This window comes from Onychostoma macrolepis, chromosome 17 (assembly GCF_012432095.1).
Source record: "Onychostoma macrolepis isolate SWU-2019 chromosome 17, ASM1243209v1, whole genome shotgun sequence".
Lineage (NCBI taxonomy): Eukaryota > Metazoa > Chordata > Actinopteri > Cypriniformes > Cyprinidae > Onychostoma > Onychostoma macrolepis.
Genome location: NC_081171.1, coordinates 30,730,611 through 30,753,581, shown reverse-complemented (window position 1 = coordinate 30,753,581; position 22,971 = coordinate 30,730,611). Strand labels below are relative to the sequence as shown.

The window sequence follows — 22,971 nt, the reverse complement described above, 5'->3', positions numbered from 1 at the left end:
AAGCTGGTTTTGTTGATCTTGGAGCATCATTATGGATTTAAACCGGCCACGCGAGCAGCATAAAGTTTTTCTCGAGACGCATTAGGCCATATGCTGCAGCTACTGCCGGGTGTTACAGCAAGTTGCAGCATTTCCCACAATCCCCGCAATCATCACAGATGCTGTCTGTCTCCTCAGCGCGGCTCTGTTTATATTGTGTGTGAACTGGCGTTTGATTTCCTCCCTCTCTGCGTTTCTCTCACTCTCGCGCTGACATCCTCTTCCGCGCTGCCCCCTGTCACGGCGACCAGGCGGCCATGAATATTCAGTGATCAAGACAGTATCTCTTCCCGCTGTGAGGCGGCGCTCCGGCCAGGGGCTCCCCAGAAAGCACCCCCCCCCACCCCGACACACACTCGCACTCGTCCCGGCGCCGAGCATTTGGGCCCTGTCAGCGGCGGCCACCCTCAGGACCCTTCAGGCCAGAGCGGCGACCTCCGTGTCCATTCGGGCCGGGCCGGGCTCCAGGCGCGCAGGCCTGCCTGCGAGCCCATCTGTGTGGGGTCGGAAGTCACGGCGCGCCCTGGCAGGAGCCGCGGTGCCAAGAGCCGCATGCCCGCTGCCCGGAACAGTGGGAACCCGCTTTAATTGGCAAAACTCGACAGGACAGAGCGTGGCAGCGCTCCCAAAGAAGGACAAACTTTCACAGCCCTTCTCCTCTTTTTGGACAGACTTTTGCTGGAGTGCGTTCAGGTGTGCCACGAGAGCGCACGTTTACACAATCACCGTCAAACACAGTCTGACAGTGCGAAGAAAGTAAAAGAAAAGCTTTGTTAATTAAACCAGGCTGATAAATAAAACATGAACAAAACTTTTGTCACACTGACCACTCAAAGCTGATCAGTTCAAAACCGACACAACTAGAACAATAACTATAAAAACAAACTTGCATTCACTTTACATTCTGTACGGGAAACACTTTTTAAATAATAACTTCATGACTTTTCAAGAATACAAAGTCATTAACAAACATTATTACATTATGTAAAGGAAGAGTTCACTTTTAATTGTATAGAAAAGAGCAGCTCGGACATTCTGCTAAATGTTTATTTAATATATATTATATATTAGTTATAATATATAATAAATTCCGCTGAGGAACAGTGAAAGTAAAGCTTCTGGAAAGATCCTGATGATCAGATTTGAGACGCACTGATTTTTCTAGAAAATGATTGATGGAGAATCAAGTAAAGCTGAGCTGCTTCAGTCCAGTAAGTGTTCATCTGGAAACATGACTGCAGTTATTCTGACGTTTACTTGATCAAAATCAGAAAAAACACACGAGAAGCAGCAGCTGAAGCTGGACGCTTCTACAATTACACTAAAAGAGTTTTACTGGATAATAAACTCTAAACTATCAATCAGAGACAGAAGACATGGCGGAGATTGAGTGTGAAACAGGCTTAACAGCAAAGTTTTGATCATGTTGATTATTTGGAGCTTTAGAAACTTGCATAGCAAATATGATATATAGTAGGCTGTAAAGGGTTAAAAGTTATAAAAGTGCTTAAAACATTCCCTTTACATTCACAGATGCAAATTGAAAGAGGAACCCAAGACAAATTCAGACCAGAACATCACAGAAACATGAGGCCAAAAACGAAGCACCTAGCAACCGCTCTGAGTACCCTAGTGACAACAAAGCAACATGCTAGCAACTGTAAACCAAAACTCTGGCAACCACAGCACAACGTTTTGCATGCATGAGCAAACCACATTCACATTTTTCTTAAATGTAAAAATCTAGTTATATAACTTATATAACTCAGGCTAGTTCACACTGCACTGACTGAACATGTTCGATCTGTTTATGGAGCGCAGAATGTCTGAGCAGTGACAAAATCTGGTGATTGTCGGTACTGGCCAGGGCCTGTCAGTATGGCGTGAACCAGTCTTTGAAAGATCACTGTACATTCAAATAATTAGGAATGCATGAAACGTTGATTCATGTACTGTATGTCTAAATGCTTTCATATTTGGTGACAATTTGAAAAAACATTTGGCACTATCACGTAATATAAAGTAAGACTTTTTAAAAATAAATTCATACTTTTATTCAACAAGGATGCATTAAATTGATCAAAAGTGACAGTAAAGACATTTATAATGTTACAAAAACAAAATGCATCAGTTTCCAAAAATTTCGGCAGCACAATTGTTTTCAACATTGATAATAATCAGAAATGTTTCTCGAGCAGCAAATCAGCATATTAGAATGATTTCTGAAGATCATGTGACACTGAAGACTGGAGTAATTATGCTGAAAATACAGCTTTGATCACAGAAATAAATTACATTTTAACAAATGTTAACATAGAAAACAGTTATTTGAAATTGAAATAATATTTCACAATATTACAGTTTTTACTGTATTTTTAATCAAATAAATGCAGCCTTGGTGCACAGAAGACTTTAAAAAATAAATAAATAAATAAAAATAAAACTTTTGAACAGTAGCGTATATTGGGCAAAACAGTATCTTTTCATTACACTGAACAATTTTTTATAAATAGTTATTGGTATTGAATATGGTATTATTTCACTGAGCTTGGCGTCATGCATTCTTGGACTGCTCAAATAATTCTACTCCACAAAAAATACACACAAAGCTGCCTTAGTATCTTATGAAGCAGCCCGGATGCCTTAAAATGCTCCTCCTTAAAGTCTCAAGGAGATAAACGTGATCATCCTGAAGTAATTTTTAATTTTCTCTCAGACTTTCTGAATGCTGTCACAAAAGCCAGGTTCAGTTCCATCTCCCTGACCCTCGTAACAAGCCCCGTTATCCTACATTGATAACTTCTTCCTTTTCTCTCATTTTTAATTAAAGCTAATTAAAAATGCCAGCCTCGTTTAGTCACTGACAAGATTCATCTGTGTTCCTGATATCCAAATAAATGCAGGCGCGCACGAGCACTGCTTCATATTCATGAGCGCGAGGTGACACCGTCTCCTCATTTCTAAAGCAGTGCGTTCAGCAGATTCGGGCCCCCGCGGACCCCAAGTCAAATTTAATGGTCTTAGTGCAATGACATCAAAAAGCCTCTACGTCCAGCCTTCGCAAACGCTCTACTGGATCTCAACTTTTCCGAATAATGCACCATCGACACAAATGGGCCAGAGTTCAATGTGAAGCGCGGCGAGGTAAAGCTCTGGGTATGCAAACGCCATGATTAAGCGGCGAGAGAAAACAACGGTTTTCAAATGAGGTCGCGATGCCACCTGTGACACCAGGTCGAGGGGGAACCGACAATGATGTGCACCAGAAACCGCTTTTTGATACTGATTCTATCAAAAAGTCATGTGTCACGGCTCTACAAGATGATGTTATTTTCTTATTTATTCATGAGTTTGAGCAGCTTTTCCGTGAAAGAGGTTCATACTGAGAATATGAGCTCATGATGTCAAGTTCAGAGATTCTGACAACCAATAACAGTTATATTAATACTTGGTAAAACAGAACCTAAATAATCACTGGACCACACTAGAGTACACAGTATACACAGTATGAACATATTACTGACATTGATGATAATAACGACCATAATAATCACATTTCTGTTTGTCCCTCCTGATGTTTTCACATGGTGGATGATCAAATTCCACAGAGTTATATTAAAGGAAGGACCCAAGACCAAAGGAAGCGTTTTTGAGCAGTAAGAAACCACCTAGCAACCAGCTAGATCACCCTAGCAACTGCATCACAAAACAATCGCAAGCACTGCGGCGGTGAATTTGGCAAAATTTGGCACCAACTAGTTATGATATGCCATGTTTTCATTTTAATTTCAAAAGCTTGAGTAAATAAAGTTTTAGTAATGTTGTGTTTTTACATTTTTTATCGGCATTTAAATTTTTTTTTTTTTTTTTTAGGTTTTAGTGATTTTAGTACTTAAATCAAAAATGATAAATGTTGCCTTGGCATCTAGCTGAGATAAGTTGTTTATACTTTATTTTATTTCAGTTACTGTTTATTTTATTTCAAGCAATTGATTTTTTTTTGTATGGTTTTAGTTTTAGTCATTAATAACCCTGGAAACAGATGAGAGCTGTGATGTGTGAAGCGTGTTTGTGTGATGACGACACTAAAGGAGGTAAAGTATGTCTTGACATGTCAGTGCCGACCATCCAAACTGGTTCAGCGTCGTAATATTTCTGACACTAACTCCCTATGTTTGCTGTTGTCACATTTCTCTTTCAGAGTGTAAATATCAAGGAGTCCTCAGAAACACAGATGGTGAAAGTGCACAGGGGCCATTTCACATCACAGTTCCCACAATTTTTCGGAAGGTTTTTCAGAAGTATTTCCCTTTTCTGAATAGATAAAGTAGTAATTCACAAGATGGAGTTTTAATCAAACTTTTCTGTCTATGCAGTAGACATATAATTGTTTTAATCAGTGTTAAACGACTAGAGAAAACAGAGATGGGCTGTGGTGAAAAAAGGTAGAAGAACTTCAACACCCACAATGCAATGGGTTTGGGAATACAAAAATGCAGAAGCACAATCTGTAGTTTTCACAAAAGCCCTGAAGCTGTCAAAAGTGAAATGCATCATCTGCTGGACTTTTACTGACAGTTAAACAGGAATATCTTTGAGCAGGTAACACAGAAAATAGTACACACTGTTTATTTAATTATACTACTAACATTGATATTTGGACTTTAATTCCTACTTTAATTACTAAAATTAACAAATCAAACAATTTCTGTTATCTAATAGTCCTAGGTTGTTGTTGTTTTTTGGATGCTTAATCAGTATAAATATAATAGCTTGTATATGTATACGGATGTTTTTGAATGTCACTTAATGAATATTCTGGCAAATCTCTTGATTTTTAAAAATGCTTGTATTTTTAATACTTTATGTTATTATTTGAGACTGTAAGTGAGAGCAGCATATGGTCTGAAGATCACCTGTTTCTGAGCCTCACACTATCAGGTCTTTTAAGCCTAGTGTACTGTAAGTGTGTTTGTATCTCATGAAATAACGTTTATGAATGTGTAGACTTTATAAATCACAGCAGCTGGACTCTCACTGAATGAGCTGCTTTATCCAGCACCCTTCTGGAATGTCATACAATAAATGGTCAGGCATTAGCTTGAATTCTGTCAGATTTTCATAAGCTGTGGAGCTGCTGTCTGGTTAAACAGAGTAAAAGTGTTTGAAGTGAAACAGAGCTCACGGGAATCATCTACTCACCGCTTTCATTGTCGGAGCCCTCGGGGGTTTGTGGCCTCAGTCGCCGGCTTCAGACGGGGGACAGACAACATGTTAAACACAAGAGATCAGGGACAAATACTCCATCCAAGAGTAACACACTTCGGTCCAGCTTCTGAGATCAAAAAACATACCTTGAAATTTATGCATTTACTAATGGCTTATTTTTCAATCAGAAGATCCATCATATTACCAAACAACCATTGCAGCCAAAAAGATTCATTTCAAGAGTAAAAGTAAGTGTTTAGAAAATAATATGTAACAGCAGATGGGAGTGTTGAGGAAACCTGTGCGAGAATAATTATTATTTTGTATTTGGTTTGCAGCGTTTGCTCCTGATAGTGGTGCAGAAATTAAATACTTGACATTTAACACTTTGGTTACATTTTACAATAAGTTTTCATTTGTTAACATTAGTTAATGCACTGAGAGCAAACATGAACAAATTATGGAAGCTTGTTTCCACCATGGGATGAAAAAAAACTGATGGATAACTTCTCACAATTCTGACTTTTTTGCTGCAATTCTGAGGAAAAAAAAAAAAAAAACGTAGAATTGCGAAATATAAAATTAGAAATGCAAGAATAACAGTCAGAATTTTGAGATAAAAAGTTGCAATTATCTTTATTTTTTTAGTTAATTCCATGGCAAAAACAAGCTACCGTAACAAATAATGAAGAATACTATTTTTATTAACTAGCATTAACAAAGATTAATAATTGATAATAATGGATTAATCATTGATAGTTCATGACATTTTCACAAAAGCATTAACTCTTGTTAATAAATGGAAAGTGTTACCAACATTTTCATACTTGCCAATCACAAGACAAGGTGTAACTAGTTTAACAACAATCTTTAGGAAAATTAACGGACAAATAAAATAATGTTCAGCAAATCAGTATGAATATAATGTGAATATTGTGATACACGGTCCAGTCCTAGTGATCTAGTGCCTAACCGCAGGTCATATATGTAAACTCCACCATCACGTCTTTTAATCAGAGTGATTGTTCTCGCATTAACCAAGGACAATTTCAGTACGATGGTAATTTCCTCCTTAAATCAAGAGCATAAACAAACAACCCCGTTTCTTGAGATTTCTGTTCCTAATCACTGCGTGTCAAACTGAAACAGTAAAGGTGGAAACTCACTCCTCCAGCTCTTCGACGGCCGGCCGTTGTCCAGACCTGTGGAGGACATCACAAATCAACAATCACAGCTCGTCTGCTCAGTCTGCATGTCTACTGTAACATGCTCTCTAACGTCTCTCATATAGAACACACTGCATAATTTAACCAGCTGGAATAACAGCATTAATTCATACCTTTGATTTTAAAATAATCATTTTTACTCTTTAACGTGGTGAAAAATCATTTGCACACTGTTTAAACAGAGAGGAACATTGAAATAAAAATAAATGAGCCCCTTTATTGCAGGTATACAGCATTAACCCTATAAAGCCTACTGTACCATATTTGATACACACATTTTTAAAGTCTTGAAATGATCAACATGATCAAACTTTGCTGTTAAGCCTGTTTCTCTCTCAATCTGCTGCATGTCTTCTGTCTCTGGTTGATAGTTTAGAGTTGTTTATCCAGTAAAAGCTCTTTTAGTGTAATTGTAGAAGCGTCCAGCTTCAGCTGCTGCTTCTCGTGTGTTTTTTCTGATTTTGATCAAGTAAACGTCAGAATAACTGCAGTCATGTTTCCAGATGAACACTTACTGGACTGAAGCAGCTCAGCTTTACTTGATTCTCCATCAATCATTTTCTAGAAAAATCAGTGCGTCTCAAATCTGATCATCAGGATCTTTCCAGAAGCTTTACTTTCACTGTTCCTCAGCGGAGGAATGATCTTCATCTCGCATCTTCTGAGGATCTCTCAACCAGCATTGCATTATATGTTTGGATCATTTCAGTCTCATCTAAGACATATTATTGGAGATATAGAGCGACCGCTGATATTTCAATCATTTTATGTCATAAAGATCTCATTGATTTACATTACAAGCAGCAGAATTTCATCATATAAATATCAGCATCTGCACCAAATTGCTTTTTTTTCCCCTTCATATTCTCACTACATCAGACTATATGAGCCATAAAAGCCTGATGGAACAACAAAAAACACATATGCAAACATTTTGTTTTAGATTTTTAGTCTAAAGGTTCAATAAATTGTTCCATTTCAAAGAATTACATTTTTCTTATGTCAGGCTGTACAGGGTTAATGTGACATACAGGCTGGTTTTTGCTGGTGTTGAGCGCCACCTAATGGATCCTGACAACAATGTGCATCTCATAAAGTCTTTAACATAATCAAAGCATTCAAGTCAATGTTTTATGCTAACCCTAAGATAATAAACAATTAAAATATAAAATCTAGTTTTATAATGCATCGATATCCTGAAGCTACTGTGTATTCAGAGACTGGACTGTGTTCATTATACGATGCAACTGCTTCCCAAAAGCTTGGATACTGCATTTCTGTGTCAAACCGAGCTTTTGTAACCTTAGGAGCTCTGCAGGGTAATAAAGTAATGTGTACACAGTAATGCAGATGCTGATAATCACGGGTGTTAGCGTGTCTGGCTCTTGACACGCGGCCCGTCCTCTCTCGCGCTGTTTAAGACCCATTACACCGCTCTCCATTAAGACCCGTGTAACGCAGCGCCGTAAACACGGTAAAACTGTCTGGAAAAAGTTGTTCAGGATAAAATATATTGTGACAACTTGGCTTCAAAGCTTCATCAATAAACTGACAGATCATTTAGTGTCAATTAGGAGTGATAGATCTGCAAATCCCGGGATTTCTGCTGTGGGATTAGCGGGAACAGAGCGCCGGTGATTGAGCACGAGGGGTGACATTGAGATGAAGAAAAAGTCCTTGTCTTCTTCAGAGGGGACGATTACTTTGTTTCAGAAGGAGAATCAATGCGTCGAGAAGCCCTTTAACACCTCCCAGCCGAGAGAATCAAGATAAGTTTGGCAGACGCGCAGAAGAGACACTTTGACCTTTCCTGAGAGACGTGTAGAGTTTGCTTCATTCCCCACTAACTGAGCCAAAGGCCGTGTTAACATACTAGCATTTCTCCGGTGTACAGTATGTTTATGGTGTACAGTATGCACAAGACTGAACTGCTGCATTCGCCAGGTCCATTTCCAGTGCGACAAATAAAACTGATGTAACATTGGCCATGATCTTTAACATCTCGTTTATTTGATCAGTCGACACGTTTACACAAAACTGATTTAAAAATGCAAAATAACAATTTCTAAGTTAATAGCGGGACAACCTTGAGGTCATGTGATTAGTATAGTCAGATTATGGGAATGCTACTTGTGATGAACTTTGATTCTTCATGCGTCTTTTAATTTACCACCCGTGTTTTCATGGTGGCTTTCATGTACAATAAATTTTGGTATATTAACATTGCATCAGTTAATGACATACAAAGGTTTTTATTTACCCTAAATTTAAAAAGATCAATCTTTAAAACGAAAAATGTTTTTGTATTTATTTTATTTATTTATTTATTTTAACTTTAAATTGACTAGCGTTCAAAAGTTTGGGGTCAAAATTGTATTTATTTATGTACTTTACTATTTATTTTTTATTAGTTGTATTTTAAGAAATTAATGCATGTATAATGTATAATGTTATAAAAGATTTCAAATAAATCTATTCATCTGTGAATCCTGAAAAAAAAAAAAAAAAAAAAAAAAGTATGACGGTTTCCACAAAAATATTGGTCAGCACAATTGTTTTCAACATTGATCATAATCAGAAATGTTTCTTGAGCACCATTTAGCATATTAGAATGATTTCTGATGGATCATGTGACACTGCTTCTTTCGGTTTTGTTAAATAAAGTTAGCGCTCTTCTTAATACAGCTGATTCTGTGGTTTTCTCTGATAGGATTAACAGGACTTTTCAGTGTTATGGTAAACGCTGTTCTCCACATGCACAGAAATTGTGTTCTGAATATATGAATGTTTGTTTGACTTCAGGGCACATATACATTCAGAATTTGTAGGTGAAAATGGTGGAAATTTCTTCCAAACTTCATATGGAAATATGGGTGTTTCTGAGTTCTTACATTAGTGTTTACAGGTGAATTACTGATATAAACGCTGGCAGTAGGAGTGATCATGATAATTCTGGTCGGTCCAGTAAAACTCATTTAACAGGAAATGACACCATCATGTGGCGACTGACCCTCACTGCAGCGGGGCCAGAGCTAATGGGATTCTAGGAGCCCACAACAAACCCTACAGCACTGATGCTGGATTCACTATCATTTGTTTTACACAATAATGAAGAAAAAAAAAATATATAAAAACATTACTCCAAAAATCCAAAAGCAGTTTAAAAGCATTCGATTTAGTTATAACTGCAGTTTATGTAATTCATGCTGTTAAGTGAGATGAAAAACCTAAAATTAGATCAAACAGATGAGAGCAGAGATAAGAGGATATTAACACTGATGAAAAGAACTAAAGCAAAGAACACACATTCGACAAAAATGAAGCAAACCATGATGAGAGAAATACTCAGCTTGGTAATACTACAACATTACTGCTGGATTACAATAATGCGTGCTGTCCAAAAGTTGTCTGATACATGCTAAAAATATTATGAAATGTATAAGAATTTATGAATGTATCACTTAAAAATGCTGGACTGAAACACAGCTGTTTAATAAAGCTTTGCGACATTGTGTGTTTAATTGCCTGTGTGTGAGCGGTGTTCGTTTGTATGTGGGACAGAACAGCGTGGGCTTTTAGAAAGGCTGAACATTTATTAAGACAGAGAGAGGGAGACAGAAAACTAGAGGCGTCGACTCACTTGGCAGATCCGGTTCCTGTGCTCTCCTCCGCCCATCCTCCCTGCCGACGGGCCGGCTTCGGTGGAGGTCCCTGAGATCAAACACACATTCACAGCTGTGTGTCTTCACATCATTAACATAGTTCAGTTATGACCAAAATCATAGTTTTCTAATAAAGTGTCCTGAAACAACCGCTTTAAGATCAACAAAATGCAAGTGTGTGCTACCAATCAGAGGTCTACTTTCCATACGTTAAGCCCAAAGCATACTTCAGTTTTTATGCGTACGCGAGGGTCTGTGTACAGTGCATTAGACGCAGATTTCGTAAGCAGAGTAGCATGCGTGTAGTGTATGAAATTAAACTTAATTAATTAAACTTAAGAAACTGAAGAACAAAAAAATATCAGAGACTGCAACAACAGACAGCCGCATTGACAAAACACTTGTGTCAGAGCTGCAATTTATTTTAAAAGAGTACAACATTTTTATCAGCCATAACTTCTGGAGAAAAACGGCGCAGACACTGGATAAAGATGAAACTTTCTAGAGCGCATGTGTCAACCTCCTGTGTTCGCACACGCGATCAGAGTATACTCGAGAGGCTACCTGTTCGATATGCATAAAAAAACAACAACAACAAAAACCTGAAGTATTTTTTGAGCTTTACATGTAGTGATGTTGTAAATAATGTTCAATTTCTTGCACAGACTGATCGTTTCGCTTCATAAGACCACAATATCGTCAGGAGCAACAATATATGTTGCCTGCATGCTTTTATTGACTCTCAAGTGCCGTTAGCCACTGACTTGCATTTTATAAACTACCAAGGACCACGGTATTAGCTAAAAATCGTCTTTACTGTTCTACTGACGTGAACTATGTAGTTATTCCTCTAATCCTAAAACACAACACATTGCAATGCATAATTCGAAATACAGATAAAACACCTATGAAAAATCAATATGAAGAATTCCTTCATATTAACAGTACACTGTGCCCTATTTTACATACTTTATTGCTTGTAATATCTTAATATCTTCACACGTTTTAGTAGCATTTAGCAAATTAGAGCTGAGCTGGGCAATAATATAGTTACATTTTGAGAAGATACATTTTGAACAATCAAGTAGTTAAGATTTGCTTTACAGTACATGCAAATATACTGTATGTATGTGGATAAAGTTATAGACATACATTGGACGTATATATGCCCAACTTTATATAATAAGCTGTAATACAATATAGGCAATATGATTAATATAGATAATGTAGTTAGATTTTGTGACTAAATAAAAGGAGTGTAGGACACTGGGAGAGCGCTGAAGGGGTCTGAGTGGTATGTAAGTGTGGGAACCGCTCTGGCCATACATGACCCAAAATAGCTTCACAGGGGAAAAAACCCACCCATCTCCCAATCATTCTTTCATTCTGAAAATAGTCAATTGGGTTACGGCGGTGGTTCTGTGAGCTTTAAAATGACAGAATTCCTTGGGGCACAACAAGGGTGGGCAACCCGCAAAGCACTTGAAAAAAGACACATTTCTCATTACCAAATTGGGTCTGCAAAATAAGCCAGAGGCCTGCAGGAATTCAGTTACTTTCAACATAAAAAACACAGCAGAGCAAATAAACTTCCGTTCCTGGGTTCCTTCAGAAGGGTCATTTGTAAATCCGGATGTCAGGGCTCAGAGAAGGCTGCGGGGGGTTGGGACGCGGCACATACCGCCTTAAATAAGATGCTATGAGTGAACAAGTCGTTTCATGCAACTCATGGAAAGCGGTTCACAGAGAGAACGAGGGAAGTGAATGATGACAGAAGAGTGTCCCATCATTTCACCTGAATAAAATCACATAAAAGTATCCTGTACTGAAGACAGTTCTGGGTAGATCACTTACAAATTGTAGTCCATTACTGATTACAGATTACATGCTGAAAACTGTAGTTAGTAATGTAATCTAGGTTACTCATTTTAGATAATGTATTCTGACTGCTTTTAGATTACTTTTCATAAAACTTGTTTTAAACTTACCATTAAATGTACCATATTGATATAAAAAAGCAAAGAGAAAGAAAATGCAATTTAATGTAAGAACTACAGTGAGTTTGTGAGTTGTGGCAAGACATGACGTTTTGTGTTTCTGACATACAAATAAGAATGCATATGCAATAAAGAAAGCCGCAAATATGACTGTGTCCACACCTTCTCATCACTAATGTTTCACTGTGTCTTTAGTAAAACCTGACAGTTGTTTTTTAATGCTAAAAGGGGTTTGCGCTGCCGCAAGCTGTTAGTAAATCTGGCCCTTACTGTCTTGTTATTAGGGGCCAAGCACCGATGGTGCAGTGGCACCGATTGTATTTATTAGTTTCACTCATGTTTATGATAATAACTTTTGAACCATAAGGGCTAAATATAAAATTATTTTTTCCTCTGATTCCTGAACTCACGAGGAGAGTGCCACCTAGTGGTTAGTAGATATGAAAAATGGCTATTTTTGCTAATAACTTCTGAACACTTTGGTCTGATTTTCACCAAATTTTACTCCGATCATCTTACTATGAGATATCAGAATATCAGACTACGCTGACAAAAAGTTATCAAAAGCTTTTTGATAGACCAGACCATTGTCGAATAACGCAGCAATGAAATTGTTGGCTGATACTGAGACTGTCACGGTCACCTCACACTGACCACACCATAACAATTCGATAACGGTGCGTCGTGGTACAATCGTGAACGCAGGTCGAAGACTGACATGGAAGAGAAGAAATTGTTGAATCAATAAATTGTTAAATCAACAAAGTCATTCTTTTTGGTTTCTTTGCGCACAAAAAATATTCTCATAGCTTCATATAATTAAGGCTGAACCACTGATTTCACATGGACTACTTTTAACAATGTCCTTACTACCTTTCTGGGCCTTGAACGTGGTAGTTCCGTTGCTGTCTACCGAGGGTCAGAAACTAGAGCCCTGCATTTCGGCCCGGGCCCAACGGGCCCCGACTTTTTTACGCCCCTCGGGCCAATTTTCACATCATAGTTCAGACGCGGGCCGAACCTCGGGCCGGTTTTAGTTTTCTCCTTATTTTTATATTTTAGACATCCATCAATTAGTGATGAAAAGAAATTGCCGCGCTGGTGGAAACAACACGAGACCGTGCCGCAACTGTGAAGAGCGGCTCGACGGTGTTTAGAGTCCCGCAGCAGCAGAGCGCGCCGTCAGCGCAGATGAAGAGTTCTGCATTCAAATACACGCAATAAAGCTTGCCGTAAAGCCCCAGCAAAAGTAATTACCATGAATGTGTCAGCAGGAAATGGTAAGGAGATATTTGAATGACTTACTAACAAACTAGTGTTTTCTGTGTCAGTGTTGCAAAGATGATGATCCATCTCTGCATTAGACGCGCCTTTAGAGAGAAGTGCATCTTCACGGATTATGATTATAATGAAAGAGTTTTTGTTTTGGATTTGATTTATTTCGTTAAGTAGTAATTTACAGCTTTCTATAGATATATTTATCATGTCTGTGAGGCATGTATTTGCTGACTTTCGGTTCATTTTTGTGAAGCTCTCCTGTTCAAGACGAGATGGCAGAAAGCGCATCGTTTGCTTTATTTTATAAAAATAACGTTTTGTTGATATTGTGAGTGCAAACAAATAAAAGTAGACCCTTTACAGTTCCGAATGATGTATTACTCTTACCTTAATGACCAAAAATTACGGCCTATTTTAAGTTGTTTCCATTGAAAAAAATGCAATTGATTGCACTGGTGCTTCCATGTCCTGCGCTTTAGCTTCCACTCTCTGCACAAACTATTGGATGCAGCGCACATTTATCTTTAACGTTTAAACATTGTTATATGCTTGAACTGTTTTAGTATATCTATAGATTTTATTTTAGGCAAGTCGCGATGATTTGATGATTGAACAAACATGCTATGATCAGCCTGCCGGTCTGCCACTGGCCGCTTGGTCGTTATTTTAAGAAAGAAAGAAAGAAAGAAAGAAAGAAAGAACTTGTTTAACGAACAAAAAATGCTCCAAACGTTTTTCAAAATTAACTTAATAATAAAAAATAAAAAACAAAACGAAATATAATCACTTTGCTATTACATACAAAACTGAACTATTTTAATAGCTGAAACATGAGCCGGTTTGTGAGAAGGAAAAAAAAAAAAGAAAAAAAAAAAAGAAAGGGGCTCGGGTCGGACTCGGGCCGTTAATTCTGATGAGCTGTCGGACATGGGCTGGGGCCTAAATTTGAGGCCCGTGCAGGGCTCTATCAGAAAGCTCTCGGATCTCATCAAAAATATCTTAGTTTGTGTTCTGAAGGTCTTACACCATGTCCTAACAACATGCGACGTGACGCCGCGACACACGATAAAAGCTATATTTTCCATGTTAATAAGAGTTTTTATCCCAATTTGCCGTGACAGCGACACATGAAATTTCTATTTTAGAAACGTTTCTATTTCAGTGATGTCGCAGCTGGAACAACAACATACAAACTATATGGCAGCGATAATCTCAGGTTCTGATTATGTGCTTTATTCAAAGTTAAACATGTCTTAAGTGAGTCTGAATGATAAATTTGAAATAATGAGTTTGAAATAAATTAAAGCAAACAAGTACGTTGAAACTGCGAACACAATGCAAACCAACAAGCACTTACCATGACAAATATGGTATCAGTCACTCAGTATCAGAGGTTGCATTAACCGAAAATGTTCCGATATTTACAGAATCTTTTTAGCAGTGACGGAAAAATCTGAAGGCCGTCCGTCACTTTGACAAATTAGAGAGCGCCAAAACGGTATTTATTGCCTGCATTTCCTAATAAAATGGACAGAATTTAAAATCTGAGACTTTGTTTCATATCAAAAGTAACAAGGCACAAAGCTTAGCCCATTCCAATTTATTGGATGAAAGGCGCACTATATGTACTGTGCATTCATCAAATGAAAACAGCATCGATTGGGATTTAAGAATCGATATTGGCTCATAAAAATGAGAATCTATTAAAATAGAGAAATTTATTGATTTTTTTATTGATTTTTTTACCCAGCCCAGCATAGTTTGTTGTTTTTAGTGGCCTACGATGTCACTGCGGTGTGTGTGTTGAACATGAGAAGTGACACACAGTCTCTGTTCATCTGTTCTCATCACAAATAAATAAATGCATACAGTGGGGCAAAAAAGTATTTAGTCAGCCACCAATTGTGCAAGTTCTCCCACTTAAAAAGATGAGAGAGGCCTGTAATTTTCATCATAGGTATACCTCAACTATGAGAAAAAAATGAGAAAACAAAAATCCAGAAAATCACATTGTATGATTTTTAAAGAATTAATTGGTAAATTCCTCGGTAAAATAAGTATTTGGTCACCTACAAACAAGCAAGATTTCTGGCTCTCACAGACCTGTAGCTTCTTCTTTAAGAGGCTCCTCTGTCCTCCACTCTTTACCTGTATTAATGGCATCTGTTTGAACTTGTTATCATTATAAAAGACACCTGTCCACAACCTCAAACAGTCCAACTCCAAACTCCACCATGGCCAAGACCAAAGAGCGGTCAAAGGACACCAGAAACAAAATTGTAGACCTGCACCAGGCTGGGAAGACTGAATCTGCAATAGGTAAGCAGCTTGGTGTGAAGAAATCAACTGTGGGAGCAATTGTTAGAAAATGGAAGACATACAAGACCACTGATAATCTCCCTCGATCTGGGGCTCCACGAAGATCTCACCCGTGGGGTCAAAATGATCACAAGAACTGTGAGCAAAAATCCCAGAACCACACGGGGACCTAGTGAATGACCTGCAGAGAGCTGGGACCAAAGTAACAAAGGCTACCATCAGTAACACACTGCACCGCCAGGGACTCAAATCCTGCAGTGCCAGACGTGTCCCTCTGCTTAAGCCAGTACATGTCCGGCCCATCTGAAGTTTGCTAGAGAGCATTTGGATGATCATATGGTCAGATGAAACCAAAATAGAACTTTTTGGTAAAAACTCAACTTGTCGTGTTTGGAGGAGAAAGAATGCTGAGTTGCATCCAAAGAACACCATACCTACTGTGAAGCATGGGGGTGGAAACATCATGCTTTGGGGCTGTTTTTCTGCAAAGGGACCAGGACGACTGATCCGTGTAAACGAAAGAATGAATGGGGCCATGTATCGTGAGATTTTGAGTGAAAACCTCCTTCCATCAGCAAGGGCATTGAAGATGAAACGTGGCTGGGTCTTTCAGCATGACAATGATCCCAAACACACCGCCCGGGCAACGAAGGAGTGGCTTCGTAAGAAGCATTTCAAGGTCCTGGAGTGGCCCAGCCAGTCTCCAGATCTCAACCCCATCGAAAATCTTTGGAGTCCGTGTTGCGCAGCGACAGCCCCAAAACATTACTGCCTACATAATACCTAACTACATAATACTACTATTGTTAGAAATTGCAACAAAATTAAAAATAGAAATATAAACTTTTGAACTGCGGGTTTCGTCTGGTCAGAGGAGAACTGGCCCCCCGACTGAGCCTGGTTTCTCCCAAGGTTTTTTTCTCCATTCTGTCACAGAGGGAGTTTTGGTTCCTTGCCGCTGTCGCCTCTGGCTTGCTCAGTTGGGGACACTTAATTTCTAGCGATTATCGCCGATTTGATTGCACAGATACTATTTAAACTAAACTGAGCTGGACAATGACATCTCTGAATTCAATAATGAAATGCCTTTAATTGAAAATTGAGTGTTTAATCTTATCATTATACATTACTGACACTCTGTCCTCCAATCTGATACTGTTAAGTGCTTTGACACAATCTGTATTGTTAAAAGCGCTATATAAATAAAGGTGACTTGACTTGACTTGTTAAAGTCTAACGCAACCTCTGCTCAGTATATTCATTAATAATGTTAAAAAGGCTTGATGAATTAGCTTATAAACTTATCCATTTCGTTGCGAGTGCAGTGCACTTCCAGAGAGAGCCCGCCCACACACGCTTTTGATTGGCTGTGATATTTGACTGATTCTGTCGTGTCGTGTTGTCGCGTCTGGTGTGGACAGACAAATTTCTTGTCGCTGGGATCTCGTCACGTCACGTGTAGTTAGGACACGGTGTTATGGGTTTAGAATGACAAGAGACTGAGTAATTAATGACAATTTTCATTTTTGGATGAACTATCCCTTTAAATGCTGCTTGCAGCTATATTTATAATTAAATTCATTGATTAAATGTAAAAAAAAATTACACAAACTATGATGCATATGATACATCTAATAAGGTTAGAAAAAAGATGTCCTTATAAAGGAAAAAATGCCCCTGAAATTCAGCTTAAGGTGGTACATATTGCTCCTTAATTACAAATTTAACAAAAACAAAATACTGTATAATTATGATCTAGGAATCACAAAAGGCATGAGGCCGCAAGCCAAGTGTCATCGGAGTCATGCTGATAAAACCTGAAATCGCATAATATGACCCCTTTAAATATTAATTAAATACTAGTATTATTCATATAAGATATTATTAATTGAACAATGATATTAATAAACAACAATAGCCATTATCAAAGTTGCTAGGCAATTCAGTGAAAAGTACAAAGAAGGCACTCAGATATAAATATAAAATATAACGTGATGGGATTTTACTATTTGAAAACTCTTTGCTCTGGAACAAATAATAGATTAATGAGACCAAAGACCCAAAACAAATTATATCTCATCTTAAACCACTAAAAGAGACATCAGAGTCAGCGGTAAATTCCAGAAGGAGCTCACATCTCCGAAAACCTCCAAACAAATGTTCAAATAGACATTATCTTTATTAACAAACTGCATATTTCAGATGTTATTTAAAATCTACGATCGGTGATCAAAAATTTAGCATGAGGAACAATGCTGTGAAAATGTCTACAGGCAACACCGATCTCAGTGCTGGATGCTCAGATGGGTCTACTTTAAGAACGTAAAATGTATATTTAAAGAAGGAGCAAAATTAAACACTGACTATCAAGACATGGAAAACAGGCCTGTCACTCTTCATGCCAGAAAAATGTATTTCATGTAGATTTGAGGTCACAGGGGACTTGAGAATCCTGGTCTTACATCAGAAAACGCAGCCTAATTTGGAAAGTTTACAGAAAAAAAAAAAACATAGCTAGAATTCCGAGCAGAATTCATGTACGGCTCTCAGCGCTCTTGGGGACAAACCAAAGATGGCATGCCATGGATGCCGATGCCCTGCAGTAACGCTGCAAGACCTCAGCAAATATGCCTCAAACAATCCTTAGTTAATGTGTAAGGGAGAAAGTTGACTGAGTGAAAGCTCCTTAAAATAGCACACACCAGAATAAACCAGCGCTCACGGCCTTAATACTGCCTCACTCGCCTTGAGAACAGGCTTTTCACTGCACGCGCGCTTAATTAGCCATGTATTAAGACCTTCAAAATTGACAATATATATGGAAAATATCATATCACAGTTTTGTTTTGTTTTTTTCAGGCACACATTATGATATTTTTCAATGTTGGATTTAAGGTTATTTTGCATGTTATTGAGCAGTACAACAAAACTGATTTCCCCATTTAAAAAAATACAGCCCTACAAGGTAACAAAACATAAACAAAAATAGAATGACAGACCATTGTGTTCAATACACTCATGTCATGATTCGCTTTTATACACTGATCTTACAATACCATACTCTCAACAAAAAAAGTTTAAATGGTAAGGTTTTTTTTTTTATATTGTTACTTGTAAGGCATGTGATAAACATTTACCAAATGTATAGTTCGTTAACCAGAACAGAAATATTCATTATTCTAAATAGCCAGAATTATGTTAGACACACATTTGCACTCTGTCCTTGACTACATACATTTAACTAGTTATAAATGTTATATTTTATTAATGCATTTTATTAATAATTAATATACACAAGCTTCTGGATTTACAATATTCAACGTGCTCTTTGTGTTTGTGTGTTAATCATGGTTTATATATGTGACCCTGGAGCACAAAAGCAGTCATAAGCAGCACAGGTATATTTGTAGCAATAGCCAACAATACACTGTATGGGTCAAAATTATGATTGTTCTTTTATAATAATAATAATAATAATAATAATTCATTTTATTTCATGGTGCCTTTCAAAACACCCAAGGTCACCTCACAAGCAAAAAATACAATTATACAAATCACTGCACAAGACAAAAACACACAACAAACACGCGCATATACAGGTAAAGTGCAGTAGAGACTCAACAATACATATTATAAAAAAGCCTGTATAAAAAGATATGGTTTAAGACGCGTTTTAAAAGTCAGGAGGCAATCGCTATTGCGAATATCAAGGGGAAGGGAATTCCATTTATGCCAAAAATCATTAGGATATTAATTAAAGATCATGTTCCATGAAGATATACTTCCTACTGTAAATATATCAAAACTTAATTTTTGATTAGTAATATGCATTGCTAAGAACTTCATTTGGACAACTTAAAGGCGATTTTCTCAATATTTGTTAATAGTCTCAATAGTTACATATCGGCCAAATATTGTCCTATCATAACAAAAAAATGATGTATAAATCTCAATTTTGAAAAATTGACCCTTATGACTGGTTTTGTGGTCTTACTGCATGGACAGGTAAACCAGACGTGTATCAAAGCTGTTCATATTCTATCATTCACCACATTCATACCCAACTAAGGTCACCAGATTGTATGAAGAAAAAATACAGGGGTTCCCTTAAAGGAAAGGAGCGTGACGCCCCATATTCTTCAATTCAGCTGCATACAATCAGTAAAATGAGGACTGACCTCTGCTGCGTTACTGACTGATGAAGATGATTTCCTCTGACGAGAGTCTTCAGCGCTCATCATCTCAGCAGCCTGACGAGCTCTTCTGCCTGATCTGGCAACCTAAGCAACATCATCATCATATCATCACTGTGGAAATCTGGCAACAACAAGCTGATCATACTCCATCCCAAAATAAACACGAAATAAATCAGAAATTATATTTTGCTAAAAGAAAATGAAGCTTGTTTTAGAACAATCACAAAATCTCACGAGCACTGAAGACATTATCCCCACATTTACATTACTGTAACGCAAAACAAGTATGATTTATTATTTTAAACGCAAAGTATTGCCACATAATGGTAGTATTTGTTGTACTACCTTTATTTCTGATGTAAACATATGAATATATTAATATTTAGTATTGGATTTGAATGTTTATTAATGCACGTTCAGCGTGGTCCACGGACGCCATTACTGTTGCTATGGCAACATGACGCGCCACCTCTGTTTACACGCGACAGAAGAGGAACAAACACAAAGTACGCGTTTCCTTCAGCGTACAAACAACACAAGATCACGTTATTTCTGTTTATTATAGTTGAGTGACCTGCAGGACTAGTTGATTCGGCAGCACATCGGTTGTTTAGCCCACACACAAAACTCCTGAACTGCGGTTCCAGTCGCAGCGCGAAACAAACGCAAGCGTGAGGCTTCTCTGTGAGCTGCTCCGTGTCTGCACGACATGTCTGACCGCTTACAGTGATGCACGAATCTCGAAAACAGTCTAATAGGTATTCAACTCACATTTTTAGTATGTCCACCGTCTGCCAGCTGAAGACTGTCGTCCATTTCTAACGGAACCGCGTTCCGGAAGTGACGTCACCGCCGAACCTCGTCACATCCAAGGCGAATTCAAATCAGTGACCCAAATGTGCGATTTTCACGCAAACATTTGTATTGCTGTCATTCAAAGCATTAACTATATGTATACAATTAAATGAGAAGTCCATGATTCTTTTCTTTCTGTGTCCATGTTGGTCATTCTATAGACTACAATAAAATAAAATAAAAAATAGATGTAGGCTACAAAACTAGAAATAATAACGTAAAATAAAATAAAATCAGGCTGATAAACAGTAAAAAGTACAATGTGCATGATACTATGGTTTTATCTGATCTAGTGACAGAAAGCATCCATACACAGACACAATGATGATTTTTAAGATAGGCCTACCTGCAGTCTTCCATCAGTTCTGTATATAAAGCTCAAGAGATATATGCAATATGAGTGATTTTAGGCATTTTTGTCACCTAGAATGATAGGAAACAATGTTCAAAACCATCTTTATACCTCTTTTCTTTACTTTTACTTGGTGTTCAGTGGTTAAATTCATCAGAATTAGTCTGTTTGGACTTGTACCCTGTATACCACACTTGCAGATCGTATATATATATATATATATATATATATATACCCCTTTTTCATATGAACTTTGTTTGAAGATTGAGGAGTTATCTTTCTTTTTTTCTGTTTTTCTTTATTTTTAAATTTTTTAAACATTTCAAGTGGTCAAAGTTTATTTTACTACATTTTCTAAAACTCAAGGTGTTGTATACGCAGTCTATAGCAATATAAATACATGTATAAATGGAAAGCAAAAACACAGTTCAGACGTATTCTCTGTCCCTGAGAGAATGTGATGTAGTGTGCTTGTCCGTGGGACAGTAACGGTCATTGAGGGCTCTAACATCCACTCATGGTGTATTGTTTATTTTTGTTTTTTAAGGGATAGTTGGTTGCGTGCCAGTAATCTGGGGTCTTATATTGTTTAGGACATTGCCTGCATGTTGATTTAAGCCACTTGGATCTTGCCATATATAGAAATGTTGATATGCAAGTTCCCACTGTAACTTGACATCGGTTCATGCAAACTGAAGTATGTCATGGACAGTGACATATGAATGAAGATCACCAGATCTTACAAGGAGAAAAGGTTTCTTTGCTCAGTTGCATTTGAAATGGTAAACTGATGCTTACAACGCTCAAAATAAAGATCTGCTTAATACTGAAACTATGCTCATTGCATGAATATAATTACGAATGACTTGAAATTATTTTCAAATAAAGTCTTGCATTTCTCTAGAAACGCCACTCAGTGTACAAATATGATTATTATGACGACACTGACTGTCATTCACATCTCAACGAGTAAGCATATAACTTCAGCAGGGGAGAGCTGCGGGGAAGTTGAGCCACCTTTTTCCTAGACAACCTTAAACAAAATTGGTGATATGACCACACACATATTTGAAGATTTTAACCATTTTACTCACCCTGTGATGGAGAAAGGCCTATGGAATCCTAACCCAGTGTCTTGAGCCATTTTTTATTGAATTTCTCTTCCTTTGACATAGCATGAGGTGAAAATGGCGAGTTGGGCCAATAAAGCACAATTTTATTTATTTATTTATTTTAGTTAAATTTTTTGGAAAGCCATATTTTGAAAGCAGTTTATTTTACACCCAAAGTGATTATTCCCAAACATGCACCACATCCTGGAATTTATGTAGCCTACATATTTAAGTTAGTCATTTAGCAGATGCTTTTATCCAAAGTGACTTAACAAATTTAAGACTTAACGCTTTAAACACAGAGTAAGTTAAAAATCTGGTTCAACCCCTACATAAACTTAAGATTTCAATGAGCAGTGTGTCTAATACGACAGTGATATCAGCGGTTGGTATAAAGCTTATGGTGATGTTTTGAAATCAGACTGAACTTCCAGCAGGAGGCGCACAAACGTTACAAACCCAGCGGTCAGAGTGAGCGTCTGTGTGCGACTGAGAAGGAAATTTGGCGTTTGGATAATTAGGATTGCACAGTCATTTCTAAAATATTCTACTCGTTTCCATCGCTTTGGGTTACGTAATGTGCAATTACATTTTCTATGCGTTAGCTATTATATAAAGCGATTGCATGAATGGGAAAGTGGCGGAGAGCTCCGCCCACCGCACACGTCCCTCCGGCTCGGACTATAAAAGCGCAGCGCGAGCGAAATAAGCCTGGCAGTCCAGCGCG

General features: G+C 37.7%; 1 protein-coding gene across 5 annotated transcripts in view; it reads right to left on the bottom strand.

The window, feature by feature from the left end:
* Window positions 1-20,829, bottom strand: part of LOC131523557 (intraflagellar transport protein 43 homolog) — a 28,127-nt gene extending 7,298 nt beyond the window's left edge. For 4 of the 5 annotated variants that reach the window (XM_058750032.1, XM_058750034.1, XM_058750033.1 and 1 more), the window contains exons 1-5: window positions 20,697-20,829; window positions 19,908-20,009; window positions 10,114-10,184; window positions 6,414-6,449; window positions 5,242-5,288 (exon numbers count right to left, since the gene is read on the bottom strand). In XM_058750032.1, coding sequence (XP_058606015.1) covers window positions 5,242-5,288; window positions 6,414-6,449; window positions 10,114-10,184; window positions 19,908-20,009; window positions 20,697-20,741 — 301 coding nt within the window. In that variant the 5' untranslated portion in view covers window positions 20,742-20,829. The remainder of the gene's footprint in view (window positions 1-5,241; window positions 5,289-6,413; window positions 6,450-10,113; window positions 10,185-19,907; window positions 20,010-20,696) is intronic. The other variant, XM_058750030.1, reaches the window with a different exon arrangement.
* Window positions 20,830-22,971: the final 2,142 nt, after the last annotated feature.